Source organism: Microtus oregoni, unplaced genomic scaffold, assembly GCF_018167655.1.
Source record: "Microtus oregoni isolate MIOR12 unplaced genomic scaffold, Mior012 000019F_ref0000042, whole genome shotgun sequence".
NCBI classification, from domain to species: Eukaryota; Metazoa; Chordata; class Mammalia; order Rodentia; family Cricetidae; genus Microtus; species Microtus oregoni.
The window spans coordinates 35,282,750-35,301,134 of NW_024543078.1; the positions used below are offsets into that span (position 1 = coordinate 35,282,750).

The following is an 18,385-nucleotide window of genomic DNA, read 5'->3' on the forward strand; positions in this document are numbered from 1 at the left end:
AATGCCACTTAGGTCCATGTTGGCAAACAACTGAGTTTATTGGGGCCATTTACTGGATGGAGCAGGAATGACTTAAAGACAGCTGCCTCACCAAAACCATCCCAGCATGGATGATGACTGCCAAAAGTTGGAATCCTGGAACACACTGCTTGACTTCCAGGCAACTCGCCAGGTCAGAGGGTGTCTTTGCCGTGTTATTTAGTTAGTCTGGTATTCGTACAGGCAGCTTGGTAGCCTTTATGACTTACATAAGCTTGGAGAGGGAGTTGCTTGTGCATTTGGTTAATTTCATGGACTTCCTGAGTTGTTAACGTTGACTTCCTGAATCTTAATGATCTTACCTTTAAAACCTTGGAGTCTTTCTTTTATTTTGAAGATTTATTTTTATTTTGTGTGTATGCATGTTTTGCTTGTATGACTGTGCACTGTGTGAATGTCCACAGAGATCAGAAGAGGATCTTGATCCCCAGGAATTGGTGTTGAGAATGATTGGGTACTGCTATATGGATGCTGAGAATTAAATCCTGGTTCGTTTCAGGAGCACCAAGTAACCTAACCACTGAACTAAATCTCCAGCCCTAGAACTTCTGAGTTTTAATGAGCTTCCTGGGTCTTAAGGAACCAGGAAAGAAATTACTGCAGAATAGCCTGATATAATAGTCAGTGCTAGAACTGTGAGCATAGACCTTGGGATTTCTGTTGTTTCTAGACTTTTATAACTAGCCTGCTAATTATACTGATAGTTTACCACATTTCCATTTATCACAAAGTCCTGAATGTGTCTCTAGACCCTTATGGATAAGTTAATGTGACCGTAAGATCTAGAAGCCAAACAGGATACTGTCTTGGTGAGTTTTATTTATAATTGCTTAGTGTTAGATTTGTAATATTTCATAGCAATTTAAATTGGCATTTATATGAGATTCTTTCTCTCCTACCTCTTATCAGATGGCTTCTATCTTAGACAATCATTACTTTCAAGGTAGAGAGAAAGAAGTCATAAAATATATTTAAAAGTGAGGTCTTGAATTCAATCCCTAGTACCGTGTGAAAACGAAGCATGTTGGTATATGCCTAAATCCTAGCACTGTATAGGCAGAGACAGGAGGATCTCTGAGACATACTGGCCAGCCATTCTAGCTGTTTGAAAAGCTCCAGGTTTACTTAAAGACTCTGTAGAGAGAGATGAGAAGACATCTAACATCAACCTCTGGATCCACAAATGTATATGCACATGAATATGCGTATATATACAGATAGATCTTGGTTTTTTTTTGTTTTGTTTTGTTTTGTTTTGTTTTGTTTTTCGAGACAGGATTTCTCTGTGGTTTTGGAGCCTGTCCTGGAACTAGCTCTTGTAGACCAGGCTGGTCTCGAACTCACAGAGATCCGCCTGTCTCGGCCTCCCAAGCGCTGGGATTAAAGGCGTGTGCCACCACCGCCCGGCGATAGATCTTGATTTAATTTTTATGAGTGGGTATTTTGTTTGCGTGTGTCTGTATAGAATATACAGGGCCGGTGTTTGTGGAGACCAGAAGAGGGCATTAGATCCTTTGGAACCAGGATCATAGACAGTTGTGCATGTTGGGAGTTGAACCTGGGTCCTCTGGAAGAGCAGCCAGTGCTCTTAACTGTTAAGTTATTTATCCAGCCCTTATAATATCTTCTTGTAGTTGTTTTATTGTGTTCTCTCCAGTGCTCGGCTCCTTGTAATGAAATGGAATTCCCTGTGAATTGAAAGACTATTCCCTGCCTTAAAGTTTAAAGTTTTGAGGTAGCTTAGACTTAGTACACAATAAGAAATGCACAAAGGGAGTCAAGGCAGTCTGTAGCCAGCCTGGTGACATTTCCTTTTCATTTTGTTTCTTAGATGCACCCACTGGGCCTGTGTAATAACAATGATGAAGAGGACTTGTATGAATATGGCTGGGTAGGAGTGGTGAAGCTCGAACAGCCAGAATTGGATCCCAAACCATGTCTCACTGTCTTGGGCAAGGTAAGCACCAGGCCTTCTGTGTCACTGCTATTGTGTGATGTTTTCCACTTAAGTTTTCTGACTTAAGAAAGAGTCATGCTGACATAGCAATCCAAATCTGCTCTATCCCTGCCTTCTGTGTGGCCTTGGGCAAGTTGCTTTTCCTGAGAATCTCAGCTTCTTGTTTGTGAAATGGGTTATTACTAGAAACCCATAGTACTATATGTTATACCTTTAGGGCCAGATGTTTAAACCTAAGATTTGGGAGGTTTGGGAAAGTATTAGGTGTATCTATTGTCTCTTAAGTAACCTTGGGGACCTGGGGCCATACTCAGTAATCACACATATTCATATATATATATATATATATATATATATATATATATAGCAAATCATATGAATATTAACATTAAGTGGGATAACTAATCTAAATAGCCTCCTGTTAGCCCACAGCTGCTTTGCCTTAAAATGAGTTCGGGTCCATTAATTTTTGTTGCCAGGTACGTTATGGAAAATCTTAGGATTTAGAGCTTCCTTAGTTTCAGAACAGCAGAGAGCAATTATGGCCCTGCATTAGAACTTACCTCCCAGGTGACTAGGAGGTGAGGTGACATGCAATGCTTGATGCCTAATTTGCCACTATAACTTCTGACTGCAGTATTAGATAGAAATAAATTTATTTTGGAAATCCATCCATCAGGAACTTTTAATTTGATAGGTCATAACTGTTTTAAAGTAGATCGTTTTGTTAAAAGGAAGGGTTTTGTGAAAGTAATTTGAATTTTTGGTTAGAGGAAAAATAGTCCCTAAGAGTAGTCTTATCACCTAGACATTTTATGGACCCCAGAGCTACAGATCTGTGTCCTCTGGGAAGACAACTGAGACCTGTTCCTGGAAGCTCAGACTCTTTTGGATATTCAGGCCAAAGAAGAGGTGGTACTGTGCAGGGAGCCATCACCAAACTTAAAGAATTTCTTGCCAGACACTCTAAGCTTAGCATGTGGCTCTACCTGTCTACTTGCCAATTCTTTGGTCCTGGAGACTCTCAGAAGCCTAATTTGCCTTTTGAGAAGCTCCATGACTCTTGACAAGTTTTCCTACCCTTTCATTGGAGGGGAAAACCTGACACAAATTATAGCCTGTTTGGTTTATGGTTCACTAAGTTGAATCAAGGTGTTTGAGGTGGCTCAGCCTTGATACTTCATCATTTCAGTAGTTGACCAGAGCTGTTTAATGATGGTTAGGAGCAGTAACCCTCTTGAGAGTTAGTGTTTTCTTAGGAGAAATGCCAGCTACATCCAAAGTGTAGGAACAGTGCTCTCCTTGTAGGTGTCTGCTTCGAATATGCCATTTGCTTCTACACTTAAGCTGCTGCTGTACCATGCTCAGCTTACTGGCTTCATTTGTTTTCCCCAGCCCAGTGGGTTGTAACAGGGCCCAAAGTATATGTCCTTAGATAATTTAGTGGCGGGCATTTGTTGAAGTCATTCAGAACCAAATTGTTTCTCCACTGCCTGAATCAACTGCACCATGGTTTACTTGGTGAGTTTTATATGGTTTGGCCTGCTGGTCTATGAAGCCAGGGGGATAGAAACCTTAGATAGGTATTGAATCATGAAGCTCTTCTTGTGTTGACTTTTCATGAAATAGTTATTGAATGTGGGGGACTAGGAACTTAGCATAATGGCTCTACCTGCCTAAGAGCAGCAACTTATTTCTGTTGGAAAAGGCTAGGACTGGGAGTGTGGCACAAGGCAGCTCGCATTTGCTATTGCTGTTTACCTTAAGAGTTTGGGTCTGAATAAAATCATTAGTAAAGATGCCTGGGCCAGACAAAGTAAGATGGTTTACTGTTTGCTTTAAATGTGGGTTGGTAATGGAGATGTGATAAATCCCCTCCTTCCTCTTCCTCCTCTAATTTCATTAACTTTGTAAATTCTGTTGTCTACTTTTATGGTTTCCCAAGGGTAGAAACAAAAGACTTCAGTGTGGGGGAAGGCATAATAATCTTTCCAGTAGCTCAGCATGCCAATCCCTTGCAGATAGTATGAGTTTTCCTTCTATTTCTTGGCTTTCAGTGGTTATGGCAAGGAGAGATAGGCATGGAGAAGCACAAAGGCATAGGAAGTGGGCTGGGAATGTGGCTTGGTAATAGAGCTCCTGTCTAGCATGTATGAGGCCTTGGGTTTCATCACCAGCACTGCAAGAAAGGAAAAAAGTTAAAAGGTGTAGGAAGAACACACAGCCAGCCCAGTGTGCAGGTGGGGCTGCAGGAACTGCCATGAATGGATATTGAAACTTGTCTATGTCACCACAGAAAGCCTGTAGGAAACCAGAAGGGCTAGACACGGAGCTCTCCTGCCCACAGGAAATCATGACATGATTATTTTAAAAGGTATAAATGCTTCTCTAGGATTTCAAATCAAGTTTTATTTTAAAAGCAAAAGGCATAGATTCATCATCTTAGTTTATTGCCAAGGGGCTTTGATATCAGCACTTTAAACTTACAAGAGAAAAAAATAATTTATGATCACATACTTCTAATCTTTTTAGTTCTGTAGCGCAGGTATAGACAACATCAATTAGGTAAAGATTTTTGTTTTTTGTTTTGTTTTTTCGAGACAGGGTTTTGCTGTAGTTTTAGAGCCTGTCCTGGAACTAGCCCTTGTAGACCAGGCTGGCCTCGCACTCACAGAGATCCGCCTGCCTCTGCCTCCCAAGTGCTGGGTGGGATTAAAGGCTTGCGCCACCACCGCCCAGCCAGTTAGATAGAGTTGAGGTAAGGATGAACTCCACAGGAAAGAAGCAGGCCAGGTTCAAGTAACCTAACCAGGCCTTACTTTAGACCAGGCTCAGGTAAACCTCTGCAGCCCTTGGTGGTTTCTTTTTCACTTAGTGCAGAGATGCTGTCTTTGGGACCTTGTTGTCTCGTAACCTGACCTTCTGGACCATGGTTAGGATCTTCCCTAACACTCTCTTTACAGAGCTGAAAGATTGAACCCCTTGGAAACAGTAAGATTGACATTTGGGGGCAGCTTACTTTTGAGAAAGGTCTTAAATTATTCCCAAAGTGCAAGAGTCTGTGTGCCTCAGGCATTTCAGCTCTTCAGTTTTGTTTTTGTAGTGTTTATTAAGCATCTTACAAGGCTACAAAAATTTAAGAGGTTGATCTTAATTTGACTGTTGTGACCCATCAAATTCGTGGAGACTCTCATGTCAGGATGCATGTGAAGTGCTAGAGTTTCCAGCAGAATTCACTTCACCTGAATTCTGAAATTCTAGGCTGGATAAGCTCCAAACCCAAGGTAGACCAATTCTGTGCTAGCTTTTTGAAATACAGTACATCCGACCGGGTGATGGTGGCGCACGCCTTTAATTCCAGCACTCGGGAGGCAGAGGCAGGCGGATCTCTGTGAGTTTGAGGCCAGCCTGGTCTACAAGAGCTAGTTCCAGGGCAGGCCCCAAAGCTACAGAGAAACCCTGTTTCGAAAAACAAAACAGACAAACAAAAAAATACAGTACATCCAGAAGGTCTGGGCCTGCCTGTTTCCAGTGCTTCAGAAGATGGGGAAGTTAGTGAACAAATACTTAGAGAATTTTATGTTAGAAATGCCATCTTGGCTGAGTGACCTTAGAAAGGCAATTTCAGTTCTTGGTGCCTTGCTCCTTTGTGAAGCATAGCCTTTCTGATTGCTGTAGGGCCATGAGGTATTAACAGAGCACTTAGCCCATACAATTCTGAATGAAGGCAAAAGCAGCCATCCTGGGTGGGTGCTCACTGCCTGCTAGGAGCTGTAGATGTCTTTGCTTGTCACATTGACATCTTGTCCACATTTCCATGTTATGTTGAGTAAACTGAGTCCTAGTTAGTTTCTCCACATTATCTGAGATCACACAGCTCACAAGAGCCTGGAGATGAAACAGGACTATTCTGTGTTTCACTAGTGTTGACTGGCCAGTCTTCTAGATAATAGACACTAGCTGCTTTTAATATCATCCGGGTGTGGTCTGGACTGTTGCTTCTACATGGCAGAATCACAGCTCTCACTCTACAGGCAAGGGTTGTTCTGAAGGTTGAGCAATATCACAGAACTTATATCTGGTACTGCCACTACTTACCAAGTCAGCATCCCCCTCCCCAGATCTCTTTGTAGACCTGCTTTATCTCCCCTGCCCCACCTACTCAGTGGAAGATACAAATCCAGCATTCTTGTTTTTGATTCTAAAAAATTTCAAGAAGGGGCCTCATTGGCCCATCGCAAATCTGGCACTTTATAGGCTGACCAGCTGTTCTCTGGGGCTAAAATCACACTATGGAACTAAGCCTGTCTCACCTTGTCATGTGTGAAGGTAGGAAGAAAATGTTTTCTTCAGAAATGGGCTGAAGCCTGGAATACTGCTGGTCTGTTATTCTTTTTTTTTTAAAAGATTTATTTATTTATTATATATAGTGTATTTTGCACCAGATCTCATTCCAGATGGTTGTGAGCCACCATGTGGTTGCTGGGAATTGAACTCAGGACCTTCGGAAGAACAGGCAGTGCTCCTAACCTCTGAGCCATCTCTCCAGCCCCCTGGTCTGTTATTCTTAAACTAAGGACTTAGTAGTTGTTAAGTCAAGAATGCTATCATAGCCTTGTGGGCGGTGTTCTCGGTACTAGGTGACCTGAAGTTGGGTCTATTGAGAGAAGACTCTTGGGCCACGTGTTTTCATAGTAGAGATCTGTAAATGGATGTGGTCATAGTTATTGAAGGGATGGCAGCCAAAGTGGACTATGAAATTAAGAGATGGGGAAGAACAGCATAGAGCAAAGGAAGCCAGAGATTCTTTAGGGATGTGGAAAGTTGCTGAGGAAGAAAGGTTTCATGTTGAAGAATTTGGTCTTTATGGAACTACTAAAGGAGTCTAATAGAATGGCTGTATCATAAGATCTGGCTCTGGGAACTGAGTAGGCCCACATATCAATCATTTTTACCCAGGGGAGTTGCTGAGGAGTCATGTTTGCCTCTGTTCTATTCCATTTTCACTCTTAGACATGCAGTGCAGAGACTGAATAGCCTACAGAGTGGCAGAGAAGACCTGTCTGTGCCATGAGCAAAACTGCTCCAAAAACTGGCCCTCCTGGTGGATTACAGGGAAACCAAGGGTGAAGGCTGATAGAGAACTGCACCCTGTGTTTAGGCTGCCCCGTCATCCAGACCAGAGTCTCAGAAATGCCATTGCAAAGAAAATTTAAAAAAAAAAAAATTGCTGTTTTAGTTTTTTGTGTCTTTACTGAGCTCTGACTCATACACCTGGTGACCAAGATGACCAGAAGTCGGAGCCAAGGGATGTTTTCTTTAATCAAGGTTTAAACCCCAGTCTTAACAGTTCTCCATACTGATGACTAGGACCTCCCACATGCTGTACAAGCACCAAGTTATAGCCTCGTTTCAACCCTTTCCAGCTCTGACCCCTGTAGTCACTCAGCCCTTTGCATGTTCCAACCTCAGTAGGAGCAGGATCTAAAGGAGAGAGTACATCTACTGTTAATCGTTGTTCCTAGCACAAATGAATATACTAAAAAAAGTGGCTTTTATTGCCTGTATCTCCTTGCTCTCTCTTTCCTTCTTTTATCATCCTTCTATTTCTTTTAGCATCCAAAGTTATATTGCGTTTATAGTGAAATCCAGAAAGACAGAGTGAAATAAATGGTTGCCAGACTCCGGGATCCAGGAGCAAAAAAGTATTTTTTTTTTTTTTTTAAAGTGGAGGCCGGACGGTGGTGGCGCATGCCTTTAATCCCAGCACTCGGGAGGCAGAGGCAGGCAGATCTCTGTGAGTTCGAGACCAGCCTGGTCTACAAGAGCTAGTTCCAGGACAGGCTCCAAAACCACAGAGAAACCCTGTCTCGAAAAACCAAAAATAAATAAATAAATAAAAAATAAAAATAAAAAAAGTGGAAATTTTCAGTCTAGAAAGATAAAAAGGTTCTGGAAGTTGTTGATAGCTATGATTGACAATGCTGCTGACCTGTGTGCTTAATAATTGATACGGTAAATTTTGTATTATATGTATTTTACCTAAATAAAATGGTGTGCCTTAAGTAATTTTATAGTATATGGAATAGAATGGCAGTAGGTATAAGTAATTATAATAATAAAGTGGAATGTGTTGGTTTGTGCCTGGAATCCCAATGACTTGAGAAACTGAGATAATAGAATCATTATGAATTTGAGGTCAGTATGAACTACATAATGAATCCCAGGCCAGCCTGGGCTCCCAAGTGAGGCCTTGTCTCAATAAACAAAACCAAGCATAGCAAAATAGCAACAACAGCAACAGTGCTGTTTTGTTCCTGAAGTGATAAAGTGTAGCCCTATGAAGGGATGCCTGATATTTCTGAGTCCTGGTATACAGAAGAAAAGGAGACAGAAATGGGAGAGCCCCATCCTTCTCTGTATTCGTCTGTCTGGGGAAATGTCTTCTCTCCCAGATTGCAGCTATCAAAATAGACAAGTTTGTGGTTTTTGTTGTTCTTGTTAACAAAGTGTCTTTCTTTTTTAAAAATAATTATTCTATGAGAATATCATATAGTATATTTTGATCATATTCATCCCTCTTCCCCAGCTCATCCAGATCATCCCTACCTCCCTAACCATCCAACTTAGTTTTCTCTTTCTCTCACTCTCTTGCTCTCTCCCCCATTGAGTCCAGTTTGTGTTGACCTACCGCCCCTGAGCATGAGACCTGTCCTGGAGTGTGATCAATATACCAGGTGCCATACCATTAAAGAAAGCCAACTCTCCCTCTTCCAGCAGCAATCAGATGTCAAAACTCCTCAGGCAGGAGTGGGACTTTATGTCCAACTCCATTTCTCCATGCAAGGGTTTTGTCTGACTTGGATTTTTGCAGGTCTTATGCAATTTATCATAATCATTAGCAGTTCATATGTGTACATCTGCCTTTTGTACTTGGAAAACAGTTTTCTTGAGGTCATCCACTACAGTGGTTCTTAACAATCTTTTGTCCTCCTCTTCGGATAGATCCTTGAGCCTTGAGAGAAGGTAAGTAATATAGACATCCCATTTAGAACTGAGCACTCTGAAGTCTCTTATTCTCTGAGTTAATTGCATCTACCGCAAGGGGCAGCTTCTCTTACCAGGGCTGAGATATAATCATTGGGTATAGCAGTAAGTTATGAGGTGTTTTATTGCTGTGTCCATTTAGTAGAATAATGGTAATACGTTTTCCCTTGGGGTCCGTAATCCATCTCTCTATGGGTTCCAACTCCTGGAGTGGACCTTAACTCCATTTGTTACTCTTATACCATTAACACCCACTATTGCACCTGTGGACCTTATCTTGTGAAGCAGAGTCATTGTTGTAGCTCACAGGGTTCGCAGTTGGGTGGGACTGATGATTGTACTTCTCTTTCTATAGTATACATAGTGTCTTCCCGCTATGAAAGCCAGTAGAGAGGATGCTTCTAGATGATACTATCTGTATTTCTCTATGTTCTAACTCAAGAATGTAGTGTCTTCAGCAATAGGTTTCTGTTGTCATGTTCTGGAGGGTAACTAACAGCATTGACAACCTCTAGTTCAAAACAGAAAATATGGTTAAAAGGTGAATGTACTTTTATTTCTACTCTTTTTTTCTCACATAGTAAATAAATGGAGAAGAAAATGAATCTAACTGAAACAGAAAAATGTTTGTCTCCAGATATTAACCCAAGCCTATATGCGATACAATAATGGCAACAATTGTTGCCTAAAAGAAAAGGGGCTGGGCATTGAAGCTAGAGGCCTGTGCGTCTCTGAGTTCAAGGCCAGTCTGTCTGGTCCTCAGAGTTCCAGGACAGCCAGGGATACACATCTGTCTTGAAAAACCAAACCAAAACAACAACAACAACAACAAAAGAAAATTTCCCCCAAAGTATCAGTGACTTCTTGATGGTGAATGGGTTTTTACAAATACCTTGAACGTAGGGCTGTTCTCTTCTGGGATCTGTCTCACTGGCTTCTCTGGTTCCGGTATAGTTGTTATTCCAACACTATAAAATCAGATTTTAAAGTGTGGCCAGGAGACCCTAAAGTTCAGAACTATTTTCATAGTATACTGCAGTGCCGTATGTCTTTTTCACTCCATCTTCTCAGAAGTATTTGGTGGATGGAGCTTTCCAAGAGTGTCATCGTATGTGCTGACTTCCTCTTTCTCGCGAGTAATGGAATATGTACTTGTGTGTTCTGTGTTCTAACTTTATGTTTTAGTTCCCAGTAAGCTAAATATAATAGCTGTAACCCATACAAAAAAATTCTTAGGGGCTCTTAATTTTTGAGAATATGGAATAAAACTTGAAATCTGAGTTTTCTGACCCAATGTTATGTTCCTACTACAAGATCTCACAAAAATCATCTAGCTCCATGACTGTTACAGAGTCAGTGGGAATGAGTAGGCAATACAGGCCGTAGAAGGCAATGTATAACAACAAATGACCAGACCAACAGGAAGAACTTCTCAGTGTCCTAGAACATCTTAGTATCTTTGCTTGAATTAGTATGTAACCTTCAGCCATGACCTTCTAGAAGCAGGTTATAAAGGTGAGCCTTTATCTGAGCAGTAAGTTTTAGGTGTCTGGTAAGCTTCAGAGTCCTTTTTGAGTCCTGCATGTATTGGGGTGGGAAGAGAGGTACTTATCCTCAGCACAGCACTCTTATTTGGGGTTTTGCTCACAGGTGTTTTCTGGAATACTTGAGTGTCCTGGTCCTTAACCCAAGCTCAGCTCAGTCTATTTCAAGAGGAATAATGGAACTAAAATTCTTGTGTCTGAAGGAAAAAAGGTGGCTGGTTACTCCAGCTGCTTTACTTTGCAGTCTTTTACATTCAGCATGCTGCCTCTGGTCAGCAAAACAAGTAGATATGTGTCATATTCTGGCACAGAGAGACATGACTATAGCTTATTGCTTTGGCATCCCTAGAAGCATTCTATGCAGTGCTTAGGATACTTGCTATATCAACTTTTTTAAATTTTAAATAAAGTATGTGTCTTATTTGCAGATGCCTAGAGAGGCCAGAAGAAGGTATTTGATTTCTTGGAGCTGGAGTTACGGAAGTTGTAAGCCATCCAACATGGGTGCTGGGAATCAAACTCAAGTTCTCTACAAGAAAGGGTAGCACTCTTATCTGCTGAGCCATCTCTCTAGCCCATGTCCATATTTTTGTAAACTTTTTAAATGTATTACATTGTTTTCAACCAGAAACAATATTTGGAGACATCTTTAGCTTTTAGAAAAATATGTTAGGGTGGGACGGGGTGGAAAAGGTACAGGCCAGGCTTCCTGCTCAGTGTCCTATTGTGCATAGGACAGTCTACCACAGAGAAATCTTGAGCTCCACAAAATGTAATATACAATTACTTGTTTGCTAAAAATAAGGAAGGGGGGCTGGAGAGATGGCTCAGTGGTTAAGAGCATTGCCTGCTCTTCCAAAGGTCCTGAGTTCAATTCCCAGCAACCACATGGTGGCTCACAACCATCTGTAAAGAGGTCTGGCGCCCTCTTATGGCTTTCAGGCATACCGACAGAATATTGTATACATAATAAATAAATAAATAAATAAATATTTAAAAAAAAATAAGGAAGGGGCTAGAGCAATAGTCCAACAGTTAAGAGCATCTGTTGCTCCTCTATAAGACTAAGGTTAAATTACCAGCACCCACATGGCAACTCACAAATGTCTGTAACATTCCAGTTCCAGGGGATTCAATGCCTTCTTCTGGCCTCCTTGAATACCAGACACACAACTAGTACACAGACATGCAAGCAAAACACTTGCATACATGAAATACAAATAAAACTGTTTTTAAAATAAGGATAAAAGAATAATCTGACTTCAAATATCAACAGCATCAAGTTAGAAAAACCCTTTTTTAGCCAGACAATAGTGGCGCACACCTTTATTCCCAGCACTTGGGAGGCAGAGGCAGGTGATCCTCTGTTAGTTCAAGGCGAGCTTGGTCTATAAAGCAAGTTCCAGGACAGTTCTAAAGCTACAGAGAAACCCTGTCTAGACGCCCCCCCAAACCCCACCCTTTTTTATTGTGACATGCAAATATTCTTTTCCCAAAAGATACTAAGTTCTACTTCTCTTCCACCTTTATTCGCTTCTGTGCCTCATTGTTCTTAGTACATGGTACTTTTAGTCTACGGAGTGATTGAATGATAAGCATTTTGCACATTGAGATGTGTGCAGAATGCAGGCTATGAAAGCCAAGCAGCCTGGGTGTGAATGATAATTCTACTTCGCAAGCCAAGTGTCTTTTTTTATTATTATTTATTTTTTTTTACACATTGGTGCTTTTGCCTTCGTATATGTCTGTGTGAGGGTGTTAAATCTTGTGGAACTACAGTCACAGACAGTTGTGAACTGCCATATGGGTGCTGGGAATTGAACCCTGGTCCTCTGGAAGAACAGTCAGTGCTCTCAACTGCTGAGCCATCTCTCCAGCCCCCAAGCCAAGTGTCTTTAAGCCAACTAATGTCTATTTGCCTCTGTTTCTGCAAATGTGCTTCTGTAAAGCACATTTGATGGACTGGCAAGACAGTTCAGCTTGCTGCTCAAGTCTGATGACATGAATTTGGCTTTGTAAGCCTACAGTGAGGAGAGAGAACTGACCAATAGTTGTTCTTCCAGCCTACACACACACACACACACACACACACACACACCTTTGAAAAGTTGTGATGATATATAAAATGTATATGCCAAGTTCATAGAAATTCAACAATTTCCTTCGGTCTTCAAGCATACTTCTGCTGAGCAACAGGAATTTTTTTCCTGAAGTGTGCTGAACTGAGCTTCTTATTGGGCAGGAAGTTTGGAAGACTATAGATTTATTTTAAGGAACACTTGGGTAAATATCTCCCATATTTGGTTAAAAAAGAAAGCAATAAAGGAATTTGGTAAAAGAAATCGGACCAGGAGAAGATTGGCTTGATATAAATGTTTTTGAGTTCATGTGTCTGATATGAAAGTCAGAGTTTTTAAGTGATGTTTTCATCTGCACCTAAACCTTCCATAACCTTCTTGGTTAAAAGGCTGTATTAAACGCCATCTATGTATCAGATCCATCCTTTAGCTATAAAAGTCTGAAACCAGGCAGGAGGCTTGAAGTAGTTTTGAAGACAGTAAGTGAACAGAACAAATACTGTGTCTGCTAACCCAAGGGACACAGGCAGTTTGTCACCTCCAGGTCTCAGAGAAGTCTGTCTTGGCAGTCCTTATCACTGCCTGCATCCATAGAACCACTTTCAGCAGAGCTACAGTGAAGTTGTTCCAGAACACAAAAGATGATAACAAGGCAGAATGTAGCATGAATCATAAAAACCCAGCGACAAATATTGGGGTTCAACCTAAAAATCAGAAAAGCAAATCAGTCAAACCACTGAATTGTACAATTGTCTACTCTGAGAGGTTGTGACTCTAATACATTACTTCTTCATACTATATAAAATACAACTACCAGCTCAATTGTCCAGAACCTCACATATCTGGGGACAAGCCCACAGTCCCATCTGCTCCCCATTTTCAAATAGAGGGTCTCACACATATCTGGTTTGCACATGCATTAACCTGCTTAAGTAGCAGGTCCAGGCCACGGTCAAGGGAGATATGAGAGCTGCCCTGACAGTTCCCAAGGCCATGCAGAGTATAGATTTTTCTAACCCCCCCATCACCATCACCTCCCTACACACACAGCACTTGTATAACTAGAAGCAAAATACTGCTACACATCTCTCTTGCACATAGAATCTTCTAGTGACTAAGTAGGGGGAATGGAGACATGGGTGAGAACCTATCTGCTGGCCTTGGTGACAAGACCTCAGATTCCTGACACAAATAATACTCTTTTACAAATCCAATGTTACACTGTATGATCTGACTGATATCTTTGCTTTTTCTAGTTATAGAAATAATAAAAGGGCCACTGATAGGGATTAGCAGGTAAAAGAGCCTGCTACTAAGCCTGACAGCCCACTACACCTTGTACCTACATGGTGGAAAGAGAGAACCAACTCCTATAAGTTGTCCTCTACCCAACTCACATGGCGTGCTCATGCCTCTCCCCCACATACCTAAAACAAACGTAATAAGACAAATTTTTCATTATTTAAGGAATACACTATTAGTTTTTGTAATCAAGCCCATGTAGATGAGACTTTACAATTTAATACAGTTCCTGCCAATATATCCCAGTTCCTCTAAGCACTATTAGAGTCAATGATATCTTAGTCATCCTGAAGAACGTATGCTATTTCTTGTGCTAAGGAACTTGGCCTTCACTTTTCAACTTGAACCTATTGCTGTAGTTCTTCACAAATTTATCCACTCTTAAATGACTCTTAGAGAAAAGTGGAACGTGCAAGGAACCTGTTGCCTTTTGGCCTTATTCCTCCTAACCCCCACCTCTGATGTATGTGTGAGTTTATATGTGTGCCTACCACGGCATGTGTGCAGTATCAGAGAACATCCTCTGGTGTCCTCTGTACTTTACCCACTGAGCCATCTCCCCAACTCTGATTTTTAAAAATAAAATTTGAATTACTAAGGCTAAAAGCTTTCAAATTTTTCATTTATTTGTGAAAAGCTGATTTTTTTTCCTGAGGTTTTATTTGTTTTTAAGATTTTATGTGTTTGCCTGAATGTATGTGTGTGCACTATATGCATGCCAAATCTCCATGGAGGCCAGAAGAAGGCATTGTATCTCCTGGAACTAGAGTTACAATCACTTGTTAGCAGCCATTTGTTAGTGACCTTTTAGGGACATCACAAGTACCCCCCCTCTCACTCACGTACTTGGGCTTTAGAAGATTGATTACTTGGCTCTGGAAAGCTCTGGTTGGTGGAGGCCATGCTGTGCTGCCACTTTTCATTTGTTAATTTCTGGACTCTGCTTTACTACAGATTGTTATTGTTCTGCCTCAGCCTCTCACAGCTGTGGGAGTGGTGGTCACCATTTGTAAACTAACTTCAACAGAGGTGTCATCTGGGTCTCCTAGGAACAAGCTATGGTTATATTGTATCCTCAGACTCAGAAAAGCTTCTGTAATATAATATAATAATACTCTCCATACAGGCCATTACATGTTACCATAAAGTTTTTAGATTGTTTTTGTTGTTGTAGGTGGTGATGTTATTGTTTTTCAGACAGAGTTTCTCTGTCGCTTTGGAACCTGTCCTGGGCTAGCCTTGAACTCACAGAGATCTGCCTACCTCTGCCTCCCAAGTGCTGGGATTAAAGGTGTGTGCCACCACTGCCTGGCAAATTTTTAGGTTATTACTTGGTAAATTGCCAGATTGGAGTTATTGGGCTTATTATTACAAGAATTTAGCAATAGAGTCAAATAGAGGCGTAAGGACAATTTTATTTAAATTTAAAAGAAAAAACCCAGGGCAGGCAATCTGTAAATCTTTTTTTTTTTGGTTTTTCGAGACAGGGTTTCTCTGTGGCTTTGGAGCCTGTCCTGGAACTAGCTCTGTAGACCAGGCTGGTCTCGAACTCACAGAGATCCGCCTGCCTCTGCCTCCCGAGTGCTGGGATTAAAGGCGTGCGCCACCATCGCCCGGCCAATCTGTAAATCTTAACAGCTGCCTGGAGGAGAGTGGATAAGAGAAGAAAAATAAAAACATGCTACATAAATTAAGCCATGATGGGGGAGGAGGCTTTACAGAATGAGTAATGAAACCCAAAATATCAAAGAGAGAAAAGGTGCAGAGACATACACCAGCCAGTATGAGGTGTATACAGGTATATACAGGGTGTGTGTGTGTGTGTGTGTGTGTGTGTGTGTGTGTGTGTGTGTATATGGTCATTCGCTTGTTTCCTCCCCCCAGCACACTTTGCAACAAACTTACAGATCCATCAATGTTAAAGACCAGACATATACACTATGTATGGCAGAGACCAGACAAAACAAATAGGGAGCTTCTAGCAAAGAGAAGAAAAATTGGGAATGGGGAACCTCTTTCTGTTCACACTTTCATTTCAGTATTTGTAAAGGTTCCAAATAATATTGGGATCTAGGGTGCTGTTGGTCACATTTAGATTGATTATCTCAGGGATATTAGGAGCACATTTGATTGCAAAAGTGAATAAATTTGGAGCCCTTAGGGTCGGGTGTATTTCATTTGTATTTTAATAAATAAATCTTGCCTGAAGATGAGAGTAAAACAGCCCTATTAGCTTTACAGACCAGGAGTGGTAACACACACTTTTAATCCCAGTAACCACACTAGTTTGCCACAGAAACTGGGTACCAGTGGTACATGCCTTTAATCCTAGCCCCAGAGAGGAATATAAAACAGGAGGAGACAGCTCTCAGACATAGTCTCATTTTAAGGATTCCTGGCCAACCCCCATAAGCTTGTAACAATATCATAATGCAAAATGCATTTAGTGCAACTTCAAAAGTCCCCATAGTCTATAACAGTCCCAAACTTATTTTAAAAGTCCAAAGTCTCTTCAGAGACTCATGCAATCTTTTAACTGCAATCCCCTGTAAAATCAAAAAGCAGATCACATACTTCTAATGTATAATGTACAGGATATGCATTACCATTCTAAGATGTAGGGAAGGGGCCGGGCGGTGGTGGCGCACGCCTTTAATCCCAGCACTCGGGAGGCAGAGGCAGGCGGATCTCTGTGAGTTCGAGACCAGCCTGGTCTACAAGAGCTAGTTCCAGGACAGGCTCCAAAACCATAGAGAAACCCTGACTTGAAAAACCAAAAAAAAAAAAAAAGATGTAGGGAAGGGAGCATAGTGAGGGAATACTGAACCCAAAGCAAGACCAAAAACAGCTGGGCAAACTCCAAACTCTGCATCTCCACACCTGATGTCAAAATGCTCTTCAGATCTCCAATTCTGTTCAGCTTTGCTGACTCCACTATACTTCTTTTTCTTATTCTGGTTCCCTTCCCTGTTAGCAGCTCTCTTTGGCAGGTGTCCCACGACTCTGGCATCTCTAATATCTCTGATCTCCAAGGCAATCCAGGCTTCAACTTCAGCTTCATGCAATGGCCTCTCTACTAGGCCTCTCTTCTAGACCCCTGACATATGCTTGGCCTCAGCAGCTTTCCTTAGTCTTTGGGGCAAAGTCCATAGCTTTTTATTCTATCCTTAACTCCAGAACCATGTGGCCAAAGCTACTGAGTTCTTCTGCTACTAAGGCTGGAACATAGCTCCTTTGTTCAAATACATCTTCACCAGCTTTCTGTCCTTTACTGCCTAAGCTTGGCTATCCTGAAACTGGATCTTTAGACCAGCCTAGCCTCAAACTCAGAGATTGACCAACTCTGCCTTCCAGTAGTGCTGGGATTAGAGGTGTGCACCACCACACCTGGCTCTAAATTTTTCTTTAGTTCCTTTTCACAAATTGGAAGTTTAGCTGGATGGGGATCTTGCCCTGAGGTCACCACTCCTTTTATTCCATTTCTTAATCTGTTTATCTCCTCGAACACAGGATTTAGCTCTAGTCTACTTCCTGGTACCCCTTTTCTCAATCTGTACATTTTGTATTTTTATTTGCTCAGCTTGTTCCTTTTCATTATACATCTCCATCAGAGTTAACACTAGTAACCACACAACAAGAGTGTATATTAGGCTGTTTTGAGATTTCCTTTGCCAGCAGAAGTAACCCAGAACTCGTTACTTTAGCCACATGTATTGCTCTTACCAAGGACAGGAATTCTAGTCCCATCTTCCTCTTCTAGATACTGAAGACCCTTACACTCTCACATGCACAAAGCCATGCATAGAATTATACCTATACCTAATTTAAAAGTTGGAAAACTTTTAGAAAATTGCCCCCCCAAAAAAGCATTCATTTCTAGAACTAAGTGAACTGTGCTTGTAAGTACACTTAAAATAATAAAGTGGATGCCTGGTTTTGCCATTTTGTGTGCGTGCATGCATACAAGAAGTGGCTTCCTTGTCCTTCATTCCTCTCAGCAGTTTGAAGGCTCTGAGTTGTCTGCACCCTCACTGACTTACCTGACTTTGATTACTGCCGTTCTGCTGTGAGGTTTTAATTTGCTTTTTCTAGTGGCTTGCTAGGTTGAGCATCTTTTCCTGTGCTTACTGGTAGTTTGTATACTTTTTGTTGTTGTTGTTGTTGTTATTGTTTCTTCTTCTTCTTCTTTTTCTTCTTCTTCTTCTTCTCCTCCTCCTCCTCCTCCTCCTCCTCCTTCTTCTCCTTCTCCTTCCTCTTCCTCTTTCTCTTTCTCTTCCTCTTCCCCTCCTCCTCCCTCCTCCTCATCCTCGTCCTCCTCGTCCTCCTCCTCCTCGTCCTCCTCCTCCTTGTCCTCCTTCTCCTTCTCTTTTTTAGTTTCTCAAGACAGGATCTCTTTGTGTAGCTCTGGCTGTCCTGGA

The 18,385-nt window shown here is 41.5% G+C and overlaps 1 protein-coding gene across 1 annotated transcript in view; it reads left to right on the top strand.

Moving 5' to 3' along the window:
* Nucleotides 1-18,385, top strand: part of LOC121459443 (E3 ubiquitin-protein ligase ZNRF3) — a 160,897-nt gene that overhangs the window by 92,663 nt on the left and 49,849 nt on the right. The window contains exon 2 of the mRNA XM_041669221.1: nucleotides 1,871-1,996. Coding sequence (XP_041525155.1) covers nucleotides 1,871-1,996 — 126 coding nt within the window. The remainder of the gene's footprint in view (nucleotides 1-1,870; nucleotides 1,997-18,385) is intronic.